Source organism: Argentina silus (genome assembly GCF_951799395.1).
Source record: "Argentina silus genome assembly, chromosome: 7".
NCBI lineage: Eukaryota > Metazoa > Chordata > Actinopteri > Argentiniformes > Argentinidae > Argentina > Argentina silus.
This window is the reverse complement of record NC_139661.1, coordinates 19,357,352-19,379,117: the sequence shown is the minus strand read 5'-3', so window position 1 is coordinate 19,379,117 and position 21,766 is coordinate 19,357,352. Positions and strand designations below refer to the sequence as shown.

General features: G+C 42.5%; 1 protein-coding gene across 7 annotated transcripts; it reads right to left on the bottom strand.

Annotated features, from left to right (window-relative positions):
- Positions 1–771: 771 nt before the first annotated feature.
- On the bottom strand, positions 772–20,377 carry LOC310806501 (uncharacterized protein). 7 transcript variants are annotated; one of them, XM_083672620.1, is made up of 13 exons: positions 20,273–20,377; positions 12,768–12,904; positions 12,080–12,179; positions 11,833–11,918; positions 11,407–11,578; positions 10,948–11,127; positions 10,567–10,689; positions 10,222–10,355; positions 9,985–10,009; positions 9,211–9,322; positions 8,663–8,817; positions 4,579–8,567; positions 772–4,539 (listed from the first exon to the last, which is right to left on the bottom strand). In XM_083672620.1, the coding sequence occupies exons 2-13, from the start codon at positions 12,900–12,902 to the stop codon at positions 2,491–2,493; spliced, it is 7,260 nt and encodes a 2,419-aa protein (XP_083528746.1). In that variant the 5' UTR covers positions 12,903–12,904; positions 20,273–20,377; the 3' UTR covers positions 772–2,490. The 7 variants fall into 7 exon arrangements, with proteins under 7 accessions (XP_083528746.1, XP_083528748.1, XP_083528745.1 ...); XM_083672622.1 differs by having other exon boundaries at positions 772–4,545; positions 4,597–8,567; XM_083672619.1 differs by having other exon boundaries at positions 772–5,592; positions 5,632–8,567.
- Between the last annotated feature and the right edge of the window lie 1,389 nt (positions 20,378–21,766).

Here is a 21,766-nt window from a genome sequence, read left to right as displayed (position 1 = left end):
TGGAAAAGTCTCATATGAGAAACCCCTTTATGTATTCTCCCACAAACAAAACACATCAGAATCTTAAGCTACTCAACCATTTTAATGAAAAGCAGAATACTATTTACCACATACAGTGGCATTTAACATCATTAAATCATCATGCTGTGATCAGTGGACCATCCCCTCTACATGCAGAACTATGGTGAGTAATGGTGAGTCAGTGCATGAGTTACTGGATGGTAATTAAGCACTTTGAACAGAGGTTTTTAACAGCAGATATTAGTTCCTCATAGACCCTCTGAAAGCAGCTGAAGCTGCCAAGCCTGTTAGCAGAATCACAACACAGACTCACATGTCTGGTCAATAGCTGACTGCATTGTTTGTGTGAGATCTTCAGAGGAGATTTTAATAAGACAATATGGGAAAATACAACCGTCGTGTTTAATTGTTCAAGCAAATTATCAAAGATGTTAAGATGTCCGGTTTGTTTTAGTAGCCTTTCCTGCTGCTGCTTAAAACTAAGCAGAGAGATAAGAAATGAGATGATTTCAAATCAGAAACGACCTTTAATATCCAGAGAAGTCCCTCACTCTCCTCTTCCACCTTTCCCCTTTATTGCCCTCTTTCTGTATTTAAGTTAAATTGGTTGCCCCACTCACACACACACACACACACACACACACACACACACACACACACACACACACACACACACACACACACACACACACACACACACACACACACACACACACCCAGGCAACAACAAAAAAACACACACAACATAAATAAGTCAAACAGTGAAAATCTTTATTCACTAACAAATATCCTTACAAATCACAGTGAGAAAAAATGTTACATAGGTTCTTTTCACATAATGCAATAAGAAAAATATAACCTTACAAAATGAAATTGTTTATGAGCAAGATACATGACTAATGCTGGCAAGAGCCTTTGTGGAGTACTTAGACGCATATGAAAACATTAACACACACACGGGGAGAAAAAACTAAAAAACTCACAGTATAGCTATATTTTCACATTGCTCACCCAAGCCGTCACAGTTAAATGTCATCGGTCAGTGCTCAGATGTTAAGTTTATTTTCTGAACTGTTGTGCACCAACAATAACCATGTCATTACTGTGAATTAAAACATACTACTAAATTCAAACTCACTTATATCAAACTTTAAGATTACATGTTAGCAACAAACAAGATGTGAGGATAAACGCATAGCGGCATATGAAATATATTGTGTAAATATAAGGACAGCATCCTTTTCAAATGACCAAATCAAATATGATATCTCATCAGTTCACTGAGGAAAGGTAACACTGTGAGATAGCGTTTGTGTAAAAAACGAGAATTGGGTTAAAATGACAATTGAAGAACAACATCGAATGTGATATTAGATCCTGAGTTCTGTTAACATTAGTAAAATACAGTGCCTTCGGAAAGTATTCAGACCCCTTCACTTTTTCCACATTTTGTTGTAGACTCAATTTAAAATGGATTAATTTAAAAGAATTTGTCATCAATCTACACACAATATCCCAGAATGACAAAGCACGTTTGTATTTTTTAGTTTCTGTATTTAAATTTTAATAAATTTACTGACATTTCTAAAATCCTGTTTTCACTTTGTCATTCCGGGGTATTGTGTGTGGATTGAAGACAAATTATTTTAATTTAATCAATTTTAAATTGAGTCTATAACACAACAAAATGTGGAAAAAGTGAAGGGGTCTGAATACTTTCCGAAGGCACTGTAGGTAAAAATATAAGCATTCTAATATTCAAGAGAAATTTCACTTAATATGTATAAAAAAATAAACATATTGTATATCTTAATACATTATTCCCATTTAGGAGAAAAAATAAACATGTCAAAATCATCATATTTGCGTAGCATTTTACATTGCAGAACACTAATTAACTGTGAGTATAAACAGTCATTGTTATTAATTTGGAGCCAAATAACCAATAAAAGGTCTGACATATTATAAATATGAATATATATTTTTAAGAGTCTAACTTGAGGCGGTATGGAACACAATTTGGCATTTGGTATACTGTCACTATATTTTTTAAGAAATAAATGCAGAGGATCCTCTCTTAATCCTGACTATGAAAAATAGAATAGGTTAAATTTTGTCGTTAGAAATTGTTATGCCCTAAAAACAGTACATTTATCAGAAAATCAAAGCCATAACAAGGCAGTGACTATCAAAGCATATTGAAAATTATCACTTGATCACCAAAGACATGATGACACTAAATAACAAAATGCTGTCTGTAAGACAAAAACAAATTCAGTAATTCACACATTTGTATTAAAAATAATATATAAAAAGTTATATCAAATATGTTGCATATTGGTTTTCAGAAAGTAACACTAAAATGTATTCCAAATTCTGTATAATTGAGAAATTGACAAATCGACAAAAATAGGCAGTCTTCACTAAGTTATTTTTATGTAAAATGTCCTTTAAACCATTCACAGCTGTCTAAGTTCTGCTACGGCGCTTGGATCTGCGAACTGGAGTTGGCTCTGTGCCTTTTCTCTTTCGAAGACTTCTCTTTTCCACAGGCTGAGGGCTCTCTTCCTGGTCTTCGTCTGATGAAGCATCTTCAGGCTCATCCGTCTCCCTCTTCTCTTGCTGTGTCACTCTTTTGCTGCGTCTTGTTGGTGAGCGGAGGGGTGTGACTGTGGCTATTGACCTCCCTCTCAGAACTTTCTTTAGAACCACTAGGGCCTCCTCTTCTTCATCTGAGCTCTTAGGCTCTTCCTCCTCTTCCTCCTGAATAGGGGCGGTTTTCCCTTCCTCTTTTTCCTCTACCTCCATATTTTCCTCATCATCCTCTAATTCTAACTTGATGTCTTCACCCTCTTCCTCATCCTCTCCCTTTGCCTCACCATTGTTTTCAAGGATTTCCACACCGTTTTCCTCAATCTTTTCTTCCTTCTCTTCTGTGGCACATTGAGACACCTCTTCCTCATTTTCTTTTTCTTCCTCCTCTACGCTTGTCCCATCCACTTCTTCAAGGAGTTCAATTCCTGCTTCTTCTTCCTCCTCCTTGTAATACACAGAGGCCTTAGGTCGCGTAGATCTACGTTTAGGAGTTTCCACTTCTTCCTCATTGTCTGCTTCTTTGTCTGCTGGTGTAGCTGCAACTGTTTTTGTCCTGCTCCTAAGAGCTCTAGTTTCCACAACTGGAGGTTCCTCTTCCTCCACAAGGCTCTCCGCCTCTGCTTCCTCTTCCTCCGGGGTTGTTGTTGTGACTTTCTCAACCCCATCCTCAACAGCATTTTCATCTACCTCCTCTTCTGCTGTTAGAGATGTTTTTTCCACCTCTTTTTCAATAGCATTTTCTTCCTCCTCAGTTGTTGATGTTTTTACAACCTCCACCTCAGAAGGGATTGCTTCTGACTCAACAATAGCCACATCTTTTTCTGTTTCCTCTTCTTCAGTGTTCCCCGCCACCGTTTCCTCTGTCTCTGTTTTCTCTTGCTCTTCTTCTCCCTCCTGCTTTTCTTGCTCCTCTGGTGCTGCTGGTTCATCCACTGCTTCCTGTTTTTTCTCTGAAGCACCACTATCTGCTTGGTCTTCAACATTTTCCCTTTCTTCCAGTAGCACAATATCTACTTCAATCTTGTTTTGCTCCTCAACCACCACATCCTCCACAGCTTGTTCCCCTTCCATCTTTTCCTCAACAACTACCGCCACCACAGATGCAACCTCCTCACCTTCCATATTTTCTGCCTCTACCTCCTCCTCCTCCTCCTCAGGTTGTTTGCGGGCACGTTTAGATTTGCGTCGTGTGGTCTTGCGTCTCGTTATAGCTTTAGCATTTCTTTTTCCTCTCCTTGAACCTTTTGTTTCTACAACTTCCTCATCTGAGCTCTTTTCTTCTTCAGCTGGTGAGGTCCTCTCTTCCTCAACTGGCTTTTCTACCACAGGTGCTGCCTCTTCTTTATCCTCCTCCACCTCTTCTGCCTCTTCTACCAAGGCTGCTTCCTCTGCAACTGTCTGTTCCATTTGACCCGCTTCCTTCTCTTCCTCCACAGTCTTTCCTTCCTCCTCCACCTTTTCCTCCTCTGCACTCTCCTCCACAGCTGTTGCAGTTTCCTCCTCTGCACTCTCCTCTACAGCTGTTGCAGTTTCCTCTGCAGTCTCCTCTACAGCTTTTGCAGTTGCAGTTTCCTCCTCCACCTTTTCTTCTTCTGCAGTCTCCTCCACAGCTGTTGCAGTCTCCTCTACAGCTGTTGCAGTTGCAGTTTCCTCCTCTGCACTCCCCTCTTCCACAGTGGCAGTTTCCTCCTCCACCTTTTCTTCTTCTGCAGTCTCCTCTACAGCTGTTACAGTTTCCTCCTCCAACTTTTCTTCTTCTGCAGTCTCCTCCACAGCTGTTGCAGTCTCCTCTTCCAATGCTGCGGTTGCAGGTTCCTCCTCCACCTTTTCCTCTCCAATCTCCTCTTCCCCCCCTTTTTCCTCAGTTGTTGCCTTCCCTTCCACCTCCTCGTCCTTTATGCTCTTCTTGTCTTTTTCTTCCACCTTTTCTTCATCCTCTATTGTTGTAGCTTCCTCTACTACCTTTTCCTCCTCCTCTTCCTCCTCTTCCTGAGGTTGTTTGCGGGCTCTTTTGGATTGCCGTCTTGGTGTAGCAGGAGCTGATTTCCTTCCTCCCCTCAAAACTCTCACTACTGGTGCCTCTTCCTCCTCTGACTCCTCCTCCTCCTCCTTTTCCTCTTCCTGCTGTTGTTTGCCTCTTCGTGTGGACTTGCGTTTCGGTGTAGCTTTAACACTTTTTCTTCCTCTCCTTGAAGCTTTTGTTTCTACAACTTCCTCATCTGAGCTCTTTTCTTCTTCAGCTGGTGAGGTCCTCTCTTCCTTATCTGGCTTTTCTACTACCTCATCAGCAACACTCTCCACCACAGCTGCTGCTTCTTTTTCCTCCTCCACCTCTTCTGCCTCTTCCACCAAGGCTACTTCCGCTGCAATAGTTTCTTCCATTTTATCTCCTTCCTTCTCTTCCTCCACAGTCTTTCCTTCTTCCTTCACATTTTCTTCCTCTGCAGCTGTCACAGTTTCCTCCTCCACCTTTTCTTCTTCTGCAGTCTCCTCTACAGCTGTTGCAGTTTCCTCCTCCACCTTTTCTTCTTCTGCAGTCTCCTCTACAGCTGTTGCAGTTTCCTCCTCCACCTTTTCTTCTTCTGCAGTCTCCTCTACAGCTGTTACAGTTTCCTCCTCCAACTTTTCTTCTTCTGCAGTCTCCTCCACAGCTGTTACAGTTTCCTCCTCCACCTTTTCTTCTTCTGTAGTCTCCTCTACAGCTGTTGCAGTTTCCTCCTCCACCTTTTCTTCTTCTGCAGTCTCCTCTACAGCTGTTGCAGTTTCCTCCTCCACCTTTTCTTCTTCTGCAGTCTCCTCCACAGCTGTTGCAGTTTCCTCCTCCACCTTTTCTTCTTCTGCAGTCTCCTCCACAGCTGTTGCAGGTTCCTCCTCTACCTTTTCTTCTCCAATCTCCTCTTCCTCCCCTTTTTCCTCAGTTGTTGCCTTCCCTTCCACCACCTCGTCCTTTATGCTCTTCTTGTCTTTTTCTTCCACCTTTTCTTCATCCTCTATTGTTGTAGCTTCCTCTACTACCTTTTCCTCCTCCTCTTCCTCCTCTTCCTGGGGTTGTTTGCGGGCTCTTTTGGATTGCTGTCTTGGTGTAGCAGGAGCTGATTTCCTTCCTCTCCTCAAAACTCTCACTACTGGTGCCTCTTCCTCCTCTGACTCCTCCTCCTCCTCCTTTTCCTCTTCCTGCTGTTGTTTGCCTCTTCGTGTGGACTTGCGTTTCGGTGTTGCTTTAACACTTTTTCTTCCTCTCCTTGAAGCTCTTGTTTCTACAACTTCCTCATCTGAGCTCTTTTCTTCTTCAGCTGGTGAGGTCCTCTCTTCCTCAACTGGCTTTTCTACCACAGTTGCTGCCTCTTTATCCTCCTCCACCTCTTCTGCCTGTTCTACCAAGGCTACTTCCGCTGCAACAGTTTCTTCCATTTCATCTCCTTCCTTCTCTTCCTCCACCTTTTCTTCTTCTGCAGTCTCCTCCACAGCTGTTGCAGTTTCCTCCTCCACCTTTTCTTCTTCTGCACTCTCCTTTTCAACAGTTGCAGGTTCCTCCTCCACCTTTTCCTCTCCAATCTCCTCTTCCTCCCCTTTTTCCTCCATTGTTGCCTTCTCTTCCACCTTCTCTCCTTCTATGCTCTCCATGTCTTTTTCTTCCACCTTTTCCTCCTCCTCTTCCTCCTCTTCCTGGGGTTGTTTGCGGGCTCTTTTGGATTGCTGTCTTGGTGTAGCAGGGGCTGATTTCCTTCCTCTCCTCAAAACTCTCACTACTGGTGCCTGTTCCTCCTCTGACTCCTCCTCCTCCTCCTTTTCCTCTTCCTGCTGTTGTTTGCCTCTTCGTGTGGACTTGCGTTTCGGTGTAGCTTTAACACTTTTTCTTCCTCTCCTTAAAGCTCTTGTTTCTACAACTGGTGTTTCCTCTTTTTCATCTGAGCTCTTTGCCTCTTCCTCTTCAGCTGGTGAAGTCTTCTCTTCCTCTTCGAGCACCTCATCTGTAACACTCTCAACCACTGTTGGTTCCTCTTTCTCCTCCTCCACCTTTTCAACATCTTCTACCACAGCTGTGTCCTCTGCAACTGTGTCTTCTTCCATTGTATTCTCTGCCTCAACGTTTTCCCCCTCATCTGCAATACTCTCCTCCACAGTTACTCCATCTTTCTCCTTCTCCACCTTTTCTGCCTCTTCCACAATGGGTGCTTCCTCTGCCTCTTTTTCTTCCATGTCCTCCTCTTCCTTTTCGTCCTGAACTGCTTTTGCTTCCTCCTCCCCTTTTTCTTCCTCCACACTCTCCTCTTCCACTGTCGCAGGTTCCTCCTCAATCTTTTCTTCTCCAATCTCCTCTTCCTCCCCTTTTTCCTCAGTTGTTGCTTCCTCTTCCACCTTCTCCTCAATGCTCTCCTTGTTTTTTTCTTCATCCTCTGCAATGGGTGCTTCCTCTACCACTGTGTTTTCCTCCATCTTCTCCTCTTCCTCATCTTTGTCCTCCACAGCTTCTTCCTTTGTTCCCTCCACACTCACCTCTTCCACTTTATTCTCATCTTCTACTGTTGCAGCTTCATCCGCAACTATTTCTTCTCCTACCCCCTCGTCTTCCTCTATTTTCTCCTCAGCATTTGCTTCCACTTCCGTCTTTTCTTCCCCCTCTTTTATTTCATCTTCAACCTCACGCCCCTCTGTCGCCTCTTCTTTTGCTCCATCTACAGTTTTATCAGCTTTCACCCTATCCTCTGCCTCTTCTATAGTCTCTCCTTCCTCCCCTGTTTCCCCCTTTCCTTCCACCTCGTTTTTGTCCTCCTCAATCTCCTCCTCCTCTTGTTCTTTTTCCTCTACTGTTGGTTCTTGCTCCTCCATTTTCTCAAGTTCGTTTTCCACTCTTTCCTCCTCTGGTTTGTCTGCTGCTGGTTCAGCCTCACTTATGGGAGTTTCAGTGGTTTCATCTTCCTTTATCTCCTCCTCAACAATCTCCTCAGGTTTTCCCTGCTCTTCATCCACATCTTTTCCCACTGCCTCAACCTCATCCTCCACTGGTTCCACTCCACTCTCTTTATTCTCCTTCTGCTGCAGTTTTTGGCTTCGTTGTGAGCATTTACGTTCAGGCGTTTCCTTGATCACTTTAGTTCCTCTCCTCAAATGTCTCTTCTCTTTCTCTTCTTCTGTGTCCTGTGATTTACAAAGTCGTTTAGAGCTTAGCTTTGGTGTTTGACTCTGTTGTACTCTGGCACTGCTTCTCAGAGCTTTCTTTTCCACTGCTGGGCTCTTCTCCTGTTCCTCCTCTTCCTTTTCTTTCTGGTGTTGCTGATTCTTGTGCTTGGGTGTCTCTTTGACTTCCTTCGTTGTTGTCCTCATAACTCTCCTCTCCACAGCTGCATGCTGGGCTTTCTCCTTTGGGCTCACCTGAACTGCTTCTGAGGCCTTAGTTCTCCCTGATCTTCTGGTAGTTTGACTCACCTCTGACTCCTCCCGAGGTTCCACAGGGTGTTCTGAGATACAACCGGATTTCCGCTGTCCCTTTGGTCTGCCCCTCCCTTTCTTTTCTACCGTGGATGGCTTGTGGTCATCACTATCTGATTCTGCCTTAGATTTCAACTCATCTTTCTCCACCTTGTCCCCCTGTTTCTCCATACACTCGTCCAAATCTCCTCCATCCTCCTTGTCAACCTCTTTAACTTCTTCAGTCCCTGCCAGCTCGTCTGTGTCCTCCTTTTCCTCCATCTCTATCTCTGATGCCACATTCTCTACCTGCACTTGTGGTTGAAAAGTTTTCATCAGATCCACCAGCACCACAGTTGCCTTCTGAAGCCTGAATGTCTGAGTTGTGACTTTTTCCCCCTCCTCAACAGAAGTTGCCATTTTAACTGGCTCCTCTTCTTTGGCCTCCTCCTCTTGGCTCTCCTCTGGTGTAACCGTGGCTGGTACAGTGATGGTTGGTTTCTCCTCTGTTTGCTTTCCTGTTGTGTCTTCAATGGCTGTGTCTACAGTGTCCTATCAAATATAAAAAATGAGTACAGTGAGTCACAAAATACATCTTATTTTTGGACATGCAGATGAAATCTTAACATAATACTACACACCTCAGCTATCTCTTCCTGGTCAGATTCAGTAACAGTTAGCACCCTCACCTTGTCATTGGGACCCGATTCTTCCTCCTCCTCCTTCCCTTGCTGCTGCTTCACTTGTGGCTCCTCTTTGAGAGTCTCCACCCCTGGTTCAATATCCTCAATCCTACACCACACAAATATACCAAATGAAGTGTATTTTACAAAAGAAATAGAGAGATTGTTGCACTCATTTGTTCTGTCACTCTCTTTATTCTGTTGTCATCTTTTAAGTTATTAACTACACACTGTAGTTACACTGTCATTACTCTGGTAACAACTTTGTGGTTGTTGTTACATACATGTTATTACTATTATTTTTAACAGTTATAACACAGTTACTACACAGGTATAGGGGAAAATATAAGGTGAGACCACTTAAGGAGTTTAGCAAATAAAAGAGCATTTATAGTCCAATAATCTGTATGGTATCAAACTAAATGGTATGGTATCAGAAGGTGCACATTGGTAGCTTCTTAACTATTGCTGATATAACAGAACATAGCACATTTTTTGTTACCTTATGACTTTCTCCGATACGCTCTCCTCTGTGACCTTCGTTTCCTCTCTTATCCTCTGGCGTCTGAGGCCACTGCCCCTGCCTTTGGTTGTCACTGGCGCCTCATCAACTTCTAAAACAGTCACCATAACTGACATTAAGAAGAGAAAATCTGTACATAATAATCAAGGAATATACACTCACTGGGCACTTTATTAGGAACGCCTGTACACCTTCTCATGGTGGAGGTGGTGTAATGGTGTGGGGAATGTTTTCTTGGCACACTTTGGGCCCGTTAATACCAATCAATCATCGCTCGAATGCCACAGCCTATTTGAGTATTGTTGCTGACCATGTGCTTCATGGCCATAATTTACCCATCTTCTAATGGCTACTTCCAACATGATAATGCACCATGTCACAAAGCAAAAGTCATCTCAAACTGGTTTCATGAACATGACAATGAGTTCAGTGTTCTTCAGTGGCCTTCCCAATCACCGGATCTGAACCCAATAGAACACCATTGGGATGTGGTAAAACGGGAGATTCACAGCTTGAAATTGCACCTGACAAATCTACAGGAATTGTGTGATGCAATCATGTTATCCTGGACCAGAATCTCAAAGGAATGTTTCCAACATCCTGTGGAATCAATGCCATGAAGAATTGAAGCTGTTTTGAAAGCAAAGGAAGGCCCTACCCAGTATTAGTATAGTGTTCTTAATAAAGTGCTTGGTGAGTGTATATATTATGTGTATATATTAAGAGATCATTTATTAAACACAAAATACTCACCTTTGGAAACCAATGTTACTTCCTCCTAAAATTGAAAAACACATAGTATTGAGCATGTGTAACAATTATCCTTATTTCAGCAAAAACAAAACAAAACATTGCATTTCATTTAAGCACAAATATGTGCAATAACGAAAACCAAAATACATAGGCCCCATCAAACAATGTACACATTCATGTCACACTCATGTTCCTTACACTACAGCAATAAATGTATTACTAGATTTAAAATCGCACCACAATTTCAACAGTGCACTCCATGGTTTCCTGTTCCTGTGTGCTTGTTGTCACTTCCTCCATGACCACATCATTTTCAGTCACGTCGCGATTCACAAGTGAACGCTCCGTGAAGGACAGGTTGTTGGATAAGCCTGTGGGAAGCAGACAAAATTCCATCAACGCCCAAGGGTGGCTGTCCAGGGCACATAGTGCAGATCTATTAAGCATTAGGGTTATGTGTGGGTTATGTGTGGATGTGTCAATCAAACCACCAAATGGCCAGACAATCTATAGCTTTTATCGATCATGTGTGCAGATCAGCTATTTTAAACCAGTGATGAACATGTAAGTAGTTTGCCTTACCACTCATGTCCATGGCCTGGATCTTGTTGGCTATCTTGGTCCTCTGGTTGGGTCCACCAACACTCTCCACCTCCCACAGCAGGTCTCTGTCTGCCGGGTACTGGCCCAGGTACTTCTCACACACTGTGACAACGACAGAGAGGTGGTCAGGGAGTGGATAGGTGGGCTGATTAACACACACATACTATTTGAGACAATTAAGCCTATGAGTCCCACAATGGTTGTACCAAGGATGTTTGGAGCACTCGTTGGGTTGCATTGGGAGTCAATCATTGCCAGTGTGTGATTATCTTGTGAATCGTGCATCATTGCAAACTATAATAACTTTCAATTACCCTTTATCAGTATCTAAAAATAGAAGACAACATGTATAATGGTTACCTTTGTACATGGCTTTTGACAGGGGGTATCTCAACCCAAGGCAGTCCTCTTTGAAACTGTCAACAAAGTTCTCCAGCATCTGGAGACCGAGGCTGTTGCCGCGGTGGCACTTCCTGACAAACATGGAATCCATGACAGGAAGCTGATAGCGTTGGGTTACGAAGGTACTGCACAAGCTGCCTACAAGGAAAACATATGGAAACATATGGACAAGTTAACCCGGCATACTGTATACATAGACATCTGTGAACAAATATGGAAACCGTTACTCTATAAATGGCTGTGTTGATGCATCTTTGGGAGTCAAGGCTGTTATGCAATGCACAGCAAATGTTGTCCAGTATATAAATAATTCATTAGGGGTTGCCCATAGTTTATTTAACAACACCAAGGAATTTCTAGCACAGTCCCTGACCTTAACACTACTCATTACCTCAGCAATATGAATTATTTTATTACCTGAAAGTTTGACTGAGTAAAAGCCAACTGCCTCTCCATCTTTCCAGAGGATTTTGGCGTAGTCATTTCCCCCGTGGCAGAGGAAGGGGAGCTCATCTGAGCTCATCTCCTTGGCTCTGTACACCACACGGTTGAGAATGTACAGAACTATTCTCTCCCCTATGGTCTCCGCCTGGGAACAGAAACACACAGAGAAACATATAGCACTCCTGGGCATATCTTATTCCATCCCCATACTGTATCTACAATCTAACATAAATACACAAATTTTTACTTATTTCACTTATTTTTACTATGTAATTTTCTATTAAATCTGCTGTACAACTTTTGCAATAAGAGTGAGAGGTAATCCCAACATAATCAAAGTGTAACCACTCTACAGTAATCAAAAACTGGTGAACCGAAAAGCGAAAAATCTCATAATACCTCCAGAACTCCATCCCTGGAGGGGTCTGCTGTTTTGAGAATGTCTTCCACTGACCACCATCGATCCAACAGGTACAGCCCCACAGCTGAGAACAAGCACACACGAAAACAGCTTACACAACATACTAAAAGTGAACTGACATCAGAGGACACACAATCAACTGAACAAAACGGCACGTGTCTACAAAAATGTGATCTCCATTTTGTGTCAGCAACATAAACAGTTTCAGCAGAGACTGGCCGTTACCTGTGAACTGGTCACCTGGGGTGAACAGGGCGAGGACCTTCTGTTGGAGGTTGGCTCCATAGAGAGGAACAAACCCCACAGTAGGAAGACCGATGGGGACCTGGGAGGGAGGAAAGACAGGGGGCAAATTTCAAGTCATTGATCTATCACTAGAATTTGATACTGTGGAAATATGAAATACGCCACATTATGGAGCAGTGGTGTACAACTGGTCTCTGAGTGTGTTTAATTGTTTCCCCTGGTCTCAAATCACCCAGGGTTTGAGGTGTAGTACTTGTTTATTTAACCTCTTCACCCACACTACCCCCTTGTACAAGTTTCTCTCCTGTTAATATATATATATATAGATTTTTAAATCCTTCTTCTAGCATTGTGACTGCCAATGGCCCCTGGTCTGAGCACTGATTACTTTATCTTATGATGCCTGATGGATAGATGATTCACTTACTTAGTATTTGTTGTAAGTCGCTTTGGATAAAGGCATCTGCTAAATGCCGTAAATGTAATAAATAAATGTAAATGTAACCTTCATTTAGCCAGGTAAGTAATTAAGAACACATTCTCTTTTACAATGATGACTCGATTGTTTCGGTCCAATCTATAATGTATCTACTGTATGCTTACTTGTGGCTGGAAAGGTATTTGCTAACTATCTATAACATCTTAGTATTGACGAGTGTTAATTTACCTGTGTGGAGTTGGGCAGGGTGAGGTGCTGGGGTGAGTCTGGGTTGCTGTGGAGGAGGCTGTTCATGTAGTCCTGGGCCGACCGCTCTAGGGCCTCTTGGCTCACATTGGCCAGGACATCCACAGGGAACTCCATCCCTTTAGCAGACAATGAAGGGTCACTGATGGTGAGGTTGGTCACATAAGAGCCATGGTGTTAGTGCCCATAAACCAATGACTGTCCTATCAGGCCTTGTTCTCGATTCCCAACCCAAGCCCCCAACTCCCAGCCCCCCAACCATGTCACCCAGGCCCCTCCTCCGCCCCAAGATAGTAGACCAACAGACAATACAGCGGATAATATCAGGGTGGTGTGTTTGAAATTCACAGAAGCCTCCAAAGACAGACAGCCGTGCCCCATTATCACCTCGATCACATGCGGGTGATCCACACAGATACACACCTCCCTGTCTGTGTGGGCCCCTATACGGATAAACAGCTGGAGAAACCATCAGGCTGACACAGATACAGTACTTCCTCTGTGCACATGAACCGATGACTGGCAGATGAAATAATGCCACACTGAAACCCATTGTTGAGCCATGAATAATCTACATTTAAAACTACAGAGTTTTAAACTACATGTTTTATAAGTAGGATAAGTAGGATTCTGGGTCACGACAGGAACCAGGCCTTTAAACACGATTTAAAAAAAACTGTCAAAGAGATAGTGGCATGACATTGATGAGTGAGTTCAGTAGTTCAACTGTTGGTTGGGGATCTAAGCATTGCATTTACATATTGTGTAAATTACAGATTATATCAGGGATCTGGCCTGTGAAACTGCTGTTATGCACAAATGGTACCAGGCAGTACAGTGAAAGGATTGACATAGCCAGTCTCTGTCCCTGCTGGCAACGTCTATATGTAGCAACCACACATCAGGGATTCTAAAGACACATATCCCAAAATGCAATGCACAGATGTAGGCCACAGGTGGATGAGCAGATTAAGCCTTGTGAGCTGAGAGCTTAATTCCCACTGCTCGTTCACAACCACCGGACAAGACAGTGCAGACCCTGGGAATGTGTCCTCTGTGTTTATAATCCATCTGGGAATGAGGGATTAACACGAGGAGGCCACTGAGCAGAACATTTCTTATTATCTAGCTTTTATACTCTAAAACAATTACTAAAGAATTTAATCAAATTAAAATTGCACATTGCATAATGCTAATCAACTCCTCTATTGTGTTATTTAATTATTATAGTATTATAGTCTGAAACCCTCACCCTAGTTGAACACCCTCACATCATAGTAGTCATATTAGACAAATGCATCTGAAGCGCACAACGGCCATCTACAGGAGATTGGGATTATTCTATGATGTTTATAGTTGTTCTTCTCAATCTGTAGGATGTGAACACAATGGCCATCTACTGTGTGTAGAAGACTACACTTGGATTGAACAGCTGTAATCTGATCTAATCTGGTTGTCACAACACATACCAATAATCCCACTTTGATCTTTCATGGCCGCTTGTGTGTCTAATAAGTGTTCAAGGTCATTATATTTGTTTAGAGAAACAAGAGAAGGTAAACAGATTGTCTTCCGATTTTAAGAGGCAATACGTGACATTCCCCCTGACATGTGGGATTTATTGACATTTAGGATTAGAAACAGATGCTTGGGGAAAAAATACTTTTTATTACATCAATGCATGTCAAATCCCATGGCTTGGCAAACATTGTTTGATAATGAAAGTTGAATGAAAAAGATTTAAGCATGAGCTATATAGAAAATGCTTTGGCTAAAATAATACATATTAATATATAAATATATATAAATAAACCTATCAATGGGTTTTGAAATATGATGTTTATTTCTTTCTTTCTTTTATTATCCCGATGTGTTTATAATCATAGTATTAGAAACCGGATTAACCAGATTTTACTCTGGGTCACAACAAATGAGCTGACGTTGCTAACATCTCAAACCACTTGCCTCTGGCAAAAAGGCTGGTAAGTAGCAAGCCAAGTGCTGCCAAAAGAGTAATAACAGGCAGCCACATGCAGTGAAAGAGTAATAACAGGCAGCCACATGCAGTGAAAGAGTAATAACAGGCAGCCACATGCAGTGAAAGAGTAATAACAGGCAGCCACATGCAGTGAAAGAGTAATAACAGGCAGCCACATGCAGTGAAAGCCCTAAATCTGTTTTTAGTTAACAGCAAAGTGTGTCTCCTTCCAAAGAACTCATGATAGCTTAAAAAAAGACATAGAAAAGCGGTAGGGGTGCCCTCAACCGCCCCACATCTAAAACCTAATCAAATGATCTCACAGTCAGACAGTGACTTGTTGATCTGAAGGTATGACTGCAGGAAAGACAACCAATGCATTTTACATTTACATTTTACATTTATGGCATTTAGCAGACGCCTTTATCCAAAGCGACTTACAACAAATGCATTTGTTTAAGTAAGTGAATCATCTGTCCATCAGTCATCATAAGATAAAGTAATCAATGGTCAGACCAGGGGCCATAGGCAGTCACAAGGTACATTCACCACTCCTCACTCCGATGAAGGAACCAGAACAGCCTGTTGTCAAAGTCTACATCAGTTAACATAGCTCTGTAAGATGCTGTGATGCAAAATGTAACTTTGACTTCAACAACAAATGACAACTTGGGTCTATGTTTGTGACTTTATGTTATATGAAATGTGTTGAACTTACGACTGAGTTTACACACACAGCTGGTATGTCTTGGGAATGCTTTTTCCGTTTTTCGGGGTGTGGCTCAGCAAAGGCATTTATGCAGGGTTGTAACAATAAGTATACAAGGCCAAGCATAGCATGGGGAACCATTTTGTGGCAACAAGCATGGTGGTGGTGGTTGGGGGGGGGGGGGGATGTTGGACCTTTGCACGTTGGACCACAATCTCTAGTACAACCACAGTCACTTCAGCCATCACTCTGCTTGCCAGTCTCACATTGCAGCAGTGACACCTCTCGTTTTGGGACTAACCTTCAGAAGCAGAATCAGCATCAGAATTCTTTTATTTAGCCAAGTATATTTGCACATACGGGAAATTGACTTGGTGAGGTTGGTTCATGGGATATAAAAAACAACTGTGGAAGTCCCAGAGTCAGTGAGAGGCAGGGACCTTGTTTGCATTGAGGCAGCTCACTTCAATCTGCATCCATTCCCTTTGTAGGGAACTTTTTCAAATAATATTTTGCTCTTGGACTCTTTTTAAAAGGTCTGATACTAAACCTCCCCAAAAGTAGTATGGCCTTTTGATTACAAAACCTTCCCAATGTCAAGAAAGAGGAGGATACCTTGATGAGAGCCAACCTCCTCTGGATGTTGACAATAACTTTAATGATTTTTTAGGTGACTCGAAATGCCCAGTGCCACTGCCATGGTGTTCAAAAAAAGTTTTATATTTCTCTGTTTTCCTTTTCTCTTGGTTGATGAGAGGACCGTATATGGAAACTGTTCTATCCGGCCTTGGTCTCAATTCCGAACCCAAGCCCCCTTCTCTCTGCCCCCTCCCCAGCCACCCAGCACCCACTCCCCATCCCAAAATAGTGAATCAACAGACAATACAGTGGACAATATCAGGGGGGTGAGTTTGAAATTTCACAGAAGCCTCCAACAACGGACAGTCATGGCTCATTAACACTTCAATCACATGCTGGGGTGATCCACTCAGATACACACCTCCTGTGTGTGTGAGCCCCGATAGGGGACAATTCACAAGTACAGTCAACAGAAAAGCGCTCTTCAGTTCCTCCGCCCCCCCCCCCACACACACACACACACACTCACACACACACACCTGGATCTCTTGTCTCCCCCCCCACCCCACCCCACCATAACACACACACAGTGAACTTTTCATTCAGTGAAACAGTGCTGAGTAGTGTGTGTTTCATAAGGAAGTCTATACGTCTCTCTATAAGTGCCTGAGCAGGAAGTACAGGGTTTACACCCAACGCCTGCACCCCCCGTCTGTGGCATTTCAGAACATATAGATGTAGGGGGAGGGGCTGGGTCTCAGACACGTGCACACTCATGCACAAACAGTTGTCTAAACAGTTGCATACTCTTACAGCGGTCCTCTGTGGCTCAGTTGGTAGAGCATGCGCATAAACAAGCATAGGTTGGGGGTTCAATTCCCGCTGGGGCCATATATATACTGAAAAATGTATGTCAATGTAAGTTGCTTTGGCCAAAAGCGTCAGCTAAATGACACTCCCTGATGCACATACATGCCTTTGTAAGCAAACATGTCAGTACACACACTAACAAATAGAATTACACACATGGGCCCATGAGGATCACACACATTTATGGACATACTGTACAAACACACATGAACAGACACTTAAAGATGTTCATTATACACATAAACACAACCTCAGGCAATTTGTTTTCATTCCCCCTCTCTCTCTCCAGCGTCCCCTCCCTGTCTCTTGGCAATGAATGCGCGCCATGAACGGGTTTCCTCAATTTCAACTTGTTACAGAGGACGTGCGCATACACATACACTCTCACACGGTGTCACATGGAGTTCATATGTGTTTGTCTATGCGCTTCACATACAATGGAACGAACCTCCACGGCGACACCAGGGGAGGCTGCCGGAGGTAGAAGTTGAAGGACGGGTTCATAGTAATGCATGGAATGGAATGAGAACTGGAAACGAACCCATCCTCCAATTTCTACCTCCACCCAGCCTCCCCTGGCCCACACTGACCGCTCTCTCTCCTCACATCGACGACCAAAGGCTGCACGTGTCAAAGGTTAAGGGGTCATTCCCCTATCAAGCTATGTTCTGTGTCGGGTAAAACTCCATGTCTGGCTGTTCTGTCTCATCCTCTACCACAGCTCCTGCTGGCACGAACATGCGTGCGTGCGCACACACACACACACACACACACACACACACACACACACACACGCAGCACTGTCACAGGGCATTACCAGCCAAGCAGAAAGTCTGCACGCATGAGTGAGTGTGTGAGTGAGTGTGTGTGTGAGTTTGTGTGTGTGTGTGAGAGTGTGTGTGCGTGTGTGTGTGTGAGTTTGTGAGTCTGTATGTGTATGTGTGAAAGTCTTTGCTTGTTATGTGCATATGTGAATGGGAGAAAGCGAACTTCACTTTGTGTGTGTGTGTGTTTGTGTGTGTGTGTGTGTGTGTGTGTGTGTAGTTCTATTAAAAGCCAGCTGAGCTCCCCTCATTTCGCCCTACACACCCCCAGGGCTGGGAGTTTTGAATACCAGAGATCTCTCCATATACCAGGCAGCACTATCACTCTCTTACAGCGTGATCCAGGACGCTGCTCTTCACCCGCAAACAATCAGCAGGATTTAATACCTAAAAGCAAACTGATGGACTGTATCCTCAAGCTTACAAGCTCATTTTGTGACTGGGTGCAGCGGGAGTTTTAATCCAAACAGATCTAGCCTGGGTGCATTCTGGGATGGCTCTGGGGTTTTCCCGCCTCTCTTTTTCAGTATTTTCACTGTGTCTTGACATGATCTGGTTCTCACCGACGAGGCGACACGCTTTGGGATATTTATGAGGTTCGAGGGTCAGAAGCCTGTTGATGGTACGCCTATTTGTGGATCTTGGTAACACGATCTCTGATCACAAGTTCACTGAAATCACTTCCACTTCAGCGTCTGATTGTGTACTTTGTGATCCTGGTTAATATCCTGTTTATGACAGCGCTTTGCATCTTTATAATAACTCACTTTTGACTCGTTTTCAGTTTGCTCAAGTCGATGTTTTTCTTGTAATTTTGTCTGCCCCAGTTGGCGTACTCTTGAATGGACTGCTGTGAAATTCCTGATTGTGGAATAAATGAATATATGTCAGTGTTTTTTTATGAGGAAATGGACTTCCATTCTCACCCATCTTAGCCGTTACACATTTATGCCAACATGCATATGCATATATTGTACAGATAAAGCTATATATTTTGAGTGAAAATGTAAACTTTGGTGCATGACTAAAGGCAGGTGACTGACACACAATATGCAGAACTTGGTGGTAACTGTTTGCATGACAGGAACATAGTATGTAGGGTACAAATACAGCTTGTGGTTAAACATTGCCATTGCATAAGTACAAACGGGGACATAGCACATGCAAGTTACTTGTGACAAGAGTTACTTGCAAACAACATTAAGAGGTATACTCTTATGTCCCATTTTTATTGTAAATGTCTTAAAAGGGCATGAGCCAACTGACTTTTGTGCATTTTTTCCTTCTTAAATACAAAATAAGAAGTAAGACATTTTACATACTCGACTAAATCAAACTAGTTAGCAAAAATCTACATTTAAATATAACAAAGAGAAAATGTAATCAAAACAATGAAAGCAAAAATACGGCTACTGCAGAAAACGCTGACTGAGCATAATTACTCTTACGCACAAGTACCCTCAAAGATTAAAAAAAACAAAAGAAAAACGCGCAAACAGCTAGGAATCCCTTCCCATGAACGACTGCACAGTCTTGCATACAATCACATTCAAGACGTTTGCCAGGGCTAAGCAATACAACTGCTTCACGTTTGCGAACAAAGAGTTCCATGGCAAGCGAATGGGAAAAATAAGCAGGGGGGCCATCGGCGTTGACACAAAGAGTGGGTGTGTGCTCAAATCTGCCTCGTAGCCACGCTGCAAGAGAAGAATCCGAGGATCGCGCCCTCGAGCAATCAAAACAAAAACATACTACTCGAAGAAATAAATTACGGCAAATGATCTCACACGAATGTAGTAAAGCCTATCAATACGTAGTCTACTTCGTCAGCACAAACATTTCTTCCAGGTGAGGTGAAAACACGCGGAAAAAAATCAATAAGCAAAATTTCCCACACGTTTCTGATATTCGCAAAACCACAACAATCCATTCAAAAGGCCTACTTATACAAATTCGTTGGAAACATAAGACAATACTAGATACACGGATGGACAAATAATCGAAACATTACGCAACACTCAGCCCTCGGTGTATTTTCACTGAACTCAGTTGGCGGGAGAGTGGTCTACCTTTACATGAATTGAGAGTGAATATTCCTATAACCGAACATTACCTAAATGTACTGTGTCATCAAATGAGTCTCTTACATAACATGTTCTGAAAAATATGTAACATGGCACTGGATATGCACGAACAGTTACGGCCTGAAACAACAAAATCCATGTCTAGAACATTTTGTTCTCCACATAGTGTAGCCTATTAATTTACTCTCTTTGCAAGGAGAATGCATTGCTTTGATATAAAATAATTGCAACCTAACAAGCCCCGTTTCCTGTTTAATGTTTTAGACAAGTCAATGGGTTCAACAATCCCTAGTAATCCAGTACGTCGCAGATGCCTTGTTCGCTCATCGCGCACTAATTCTCTGCCCCAAATCCACCAAAACGCGCAATGAAAATACCAAACACCTAACGCACAAAAAATGATAGATACCGTATCAAATAGCCATAAAGAAAACATAACCCACCTTCTTTATGAAGTCGAATCTTCTCTTCTTACGAAATCGTTTATTATTTATTTAAATTCCGTAAACATCAGTGATGATATTAGTTTGTGTTCGTCTGTGCTTGCTTTAGCGCATGCTCGCTTCGCATTGCCTTGTGCCCAAGCGGCCAAGTAGAGATGAGCGCTCACAATCGCGTTATATAATCGACTTCCCTACAGCCAAAATACATTTATAACTTTTAACTGACCCCAATAGATGAGTCTGTGGGTTTGCTTAATTAACAAGTGATATTAATTAAATTAGAAAAATACTGCAATCCAAAAATACGTCACTATTACATTCCTTTAGTGTTTTGTGATATGATAACCCCCCCCCGATAATAATTAGCATCACCTAGAAATGCAAAGGAGGGTCACTTGAGCGCGTGGGCATATGTCCCAAGTTTACTTCAGAATTTCATATTGTATTGTCATGTATTGTTATTAAAACATTTTTTGGATGAAAATGCCTGTCAACAAATTCCCAGATCTTATGTATTAATTAAAATCGAACACTGTAGCAATAAAAACCTTCCTTGGTAGGAAGAAACTTTGAGAGGAGTGATGGAAAGCCCCATCCTCCTCTGACCGGCAGGGTAAGTATAGGCACACTTCTGTCTCCTATTGGAATAACGCAACTAATATAACAATATAACACAACATAATACAATATAACACTGTGAAAAGGTTGGTCAAGTCGACTGGATTCTGGCTCTGGGTGCCCCACACTGAACTGCAGTCAGAAGTGGGATGTTGTTATTAGGGGTCGTGCCTTGGGTCATCTGAGGGACTGGAGAGCAGAAGAGTGCAAGTGTGGTCCTCTGTGGCTCAGTTGGACTAACAATGCATGGTACTAACAATGCTTAGGTTGTGGGTTTGATTCCCACTGGGACTGTATGTGTATATACACTGAAATGTATGCACTCACTGCAATGTAAGTTGCTTTGGATAAAAGTGTCAGCTAAATGGCGTATGTTACTGAAGGAAAGGGATGAGCCTACATTGGCCTTCTTAGTGCTGTACAAATGACCTCAAGATATGTTTGCCTCACAGCCTTGGATGTTGGATAGATGGAGTGGATGTTAGGTCAATGGTTCAAGTTCCACTCATGCTATTGTCCAAATTTGTGGTAACCATTTATTTTACATACCTGTTTCAGCTGGGATTTACCCTGTGTTTACAAACAAAATGTGGTACTTTCTGGTACTTACCTCGATACATTCAGCATAATTGGTAACCACCTGGTAGAGTCTCAACACACTTTACAATTTTAAAAACAACGAACAAAATAATGAAATGTGCCATGAATCAAATCACATAAACAATTATTAAAAATATTGCAAGAAGAATGAGTGATACATAGATAAATGCATGTAATTGAATAGATTTGATAATAATTAATGATATATGAATGAATAAATGTTTATGTTACAAAAAAACAATACATCCACAGTTGGCCCAATTGATGCCCCAAATG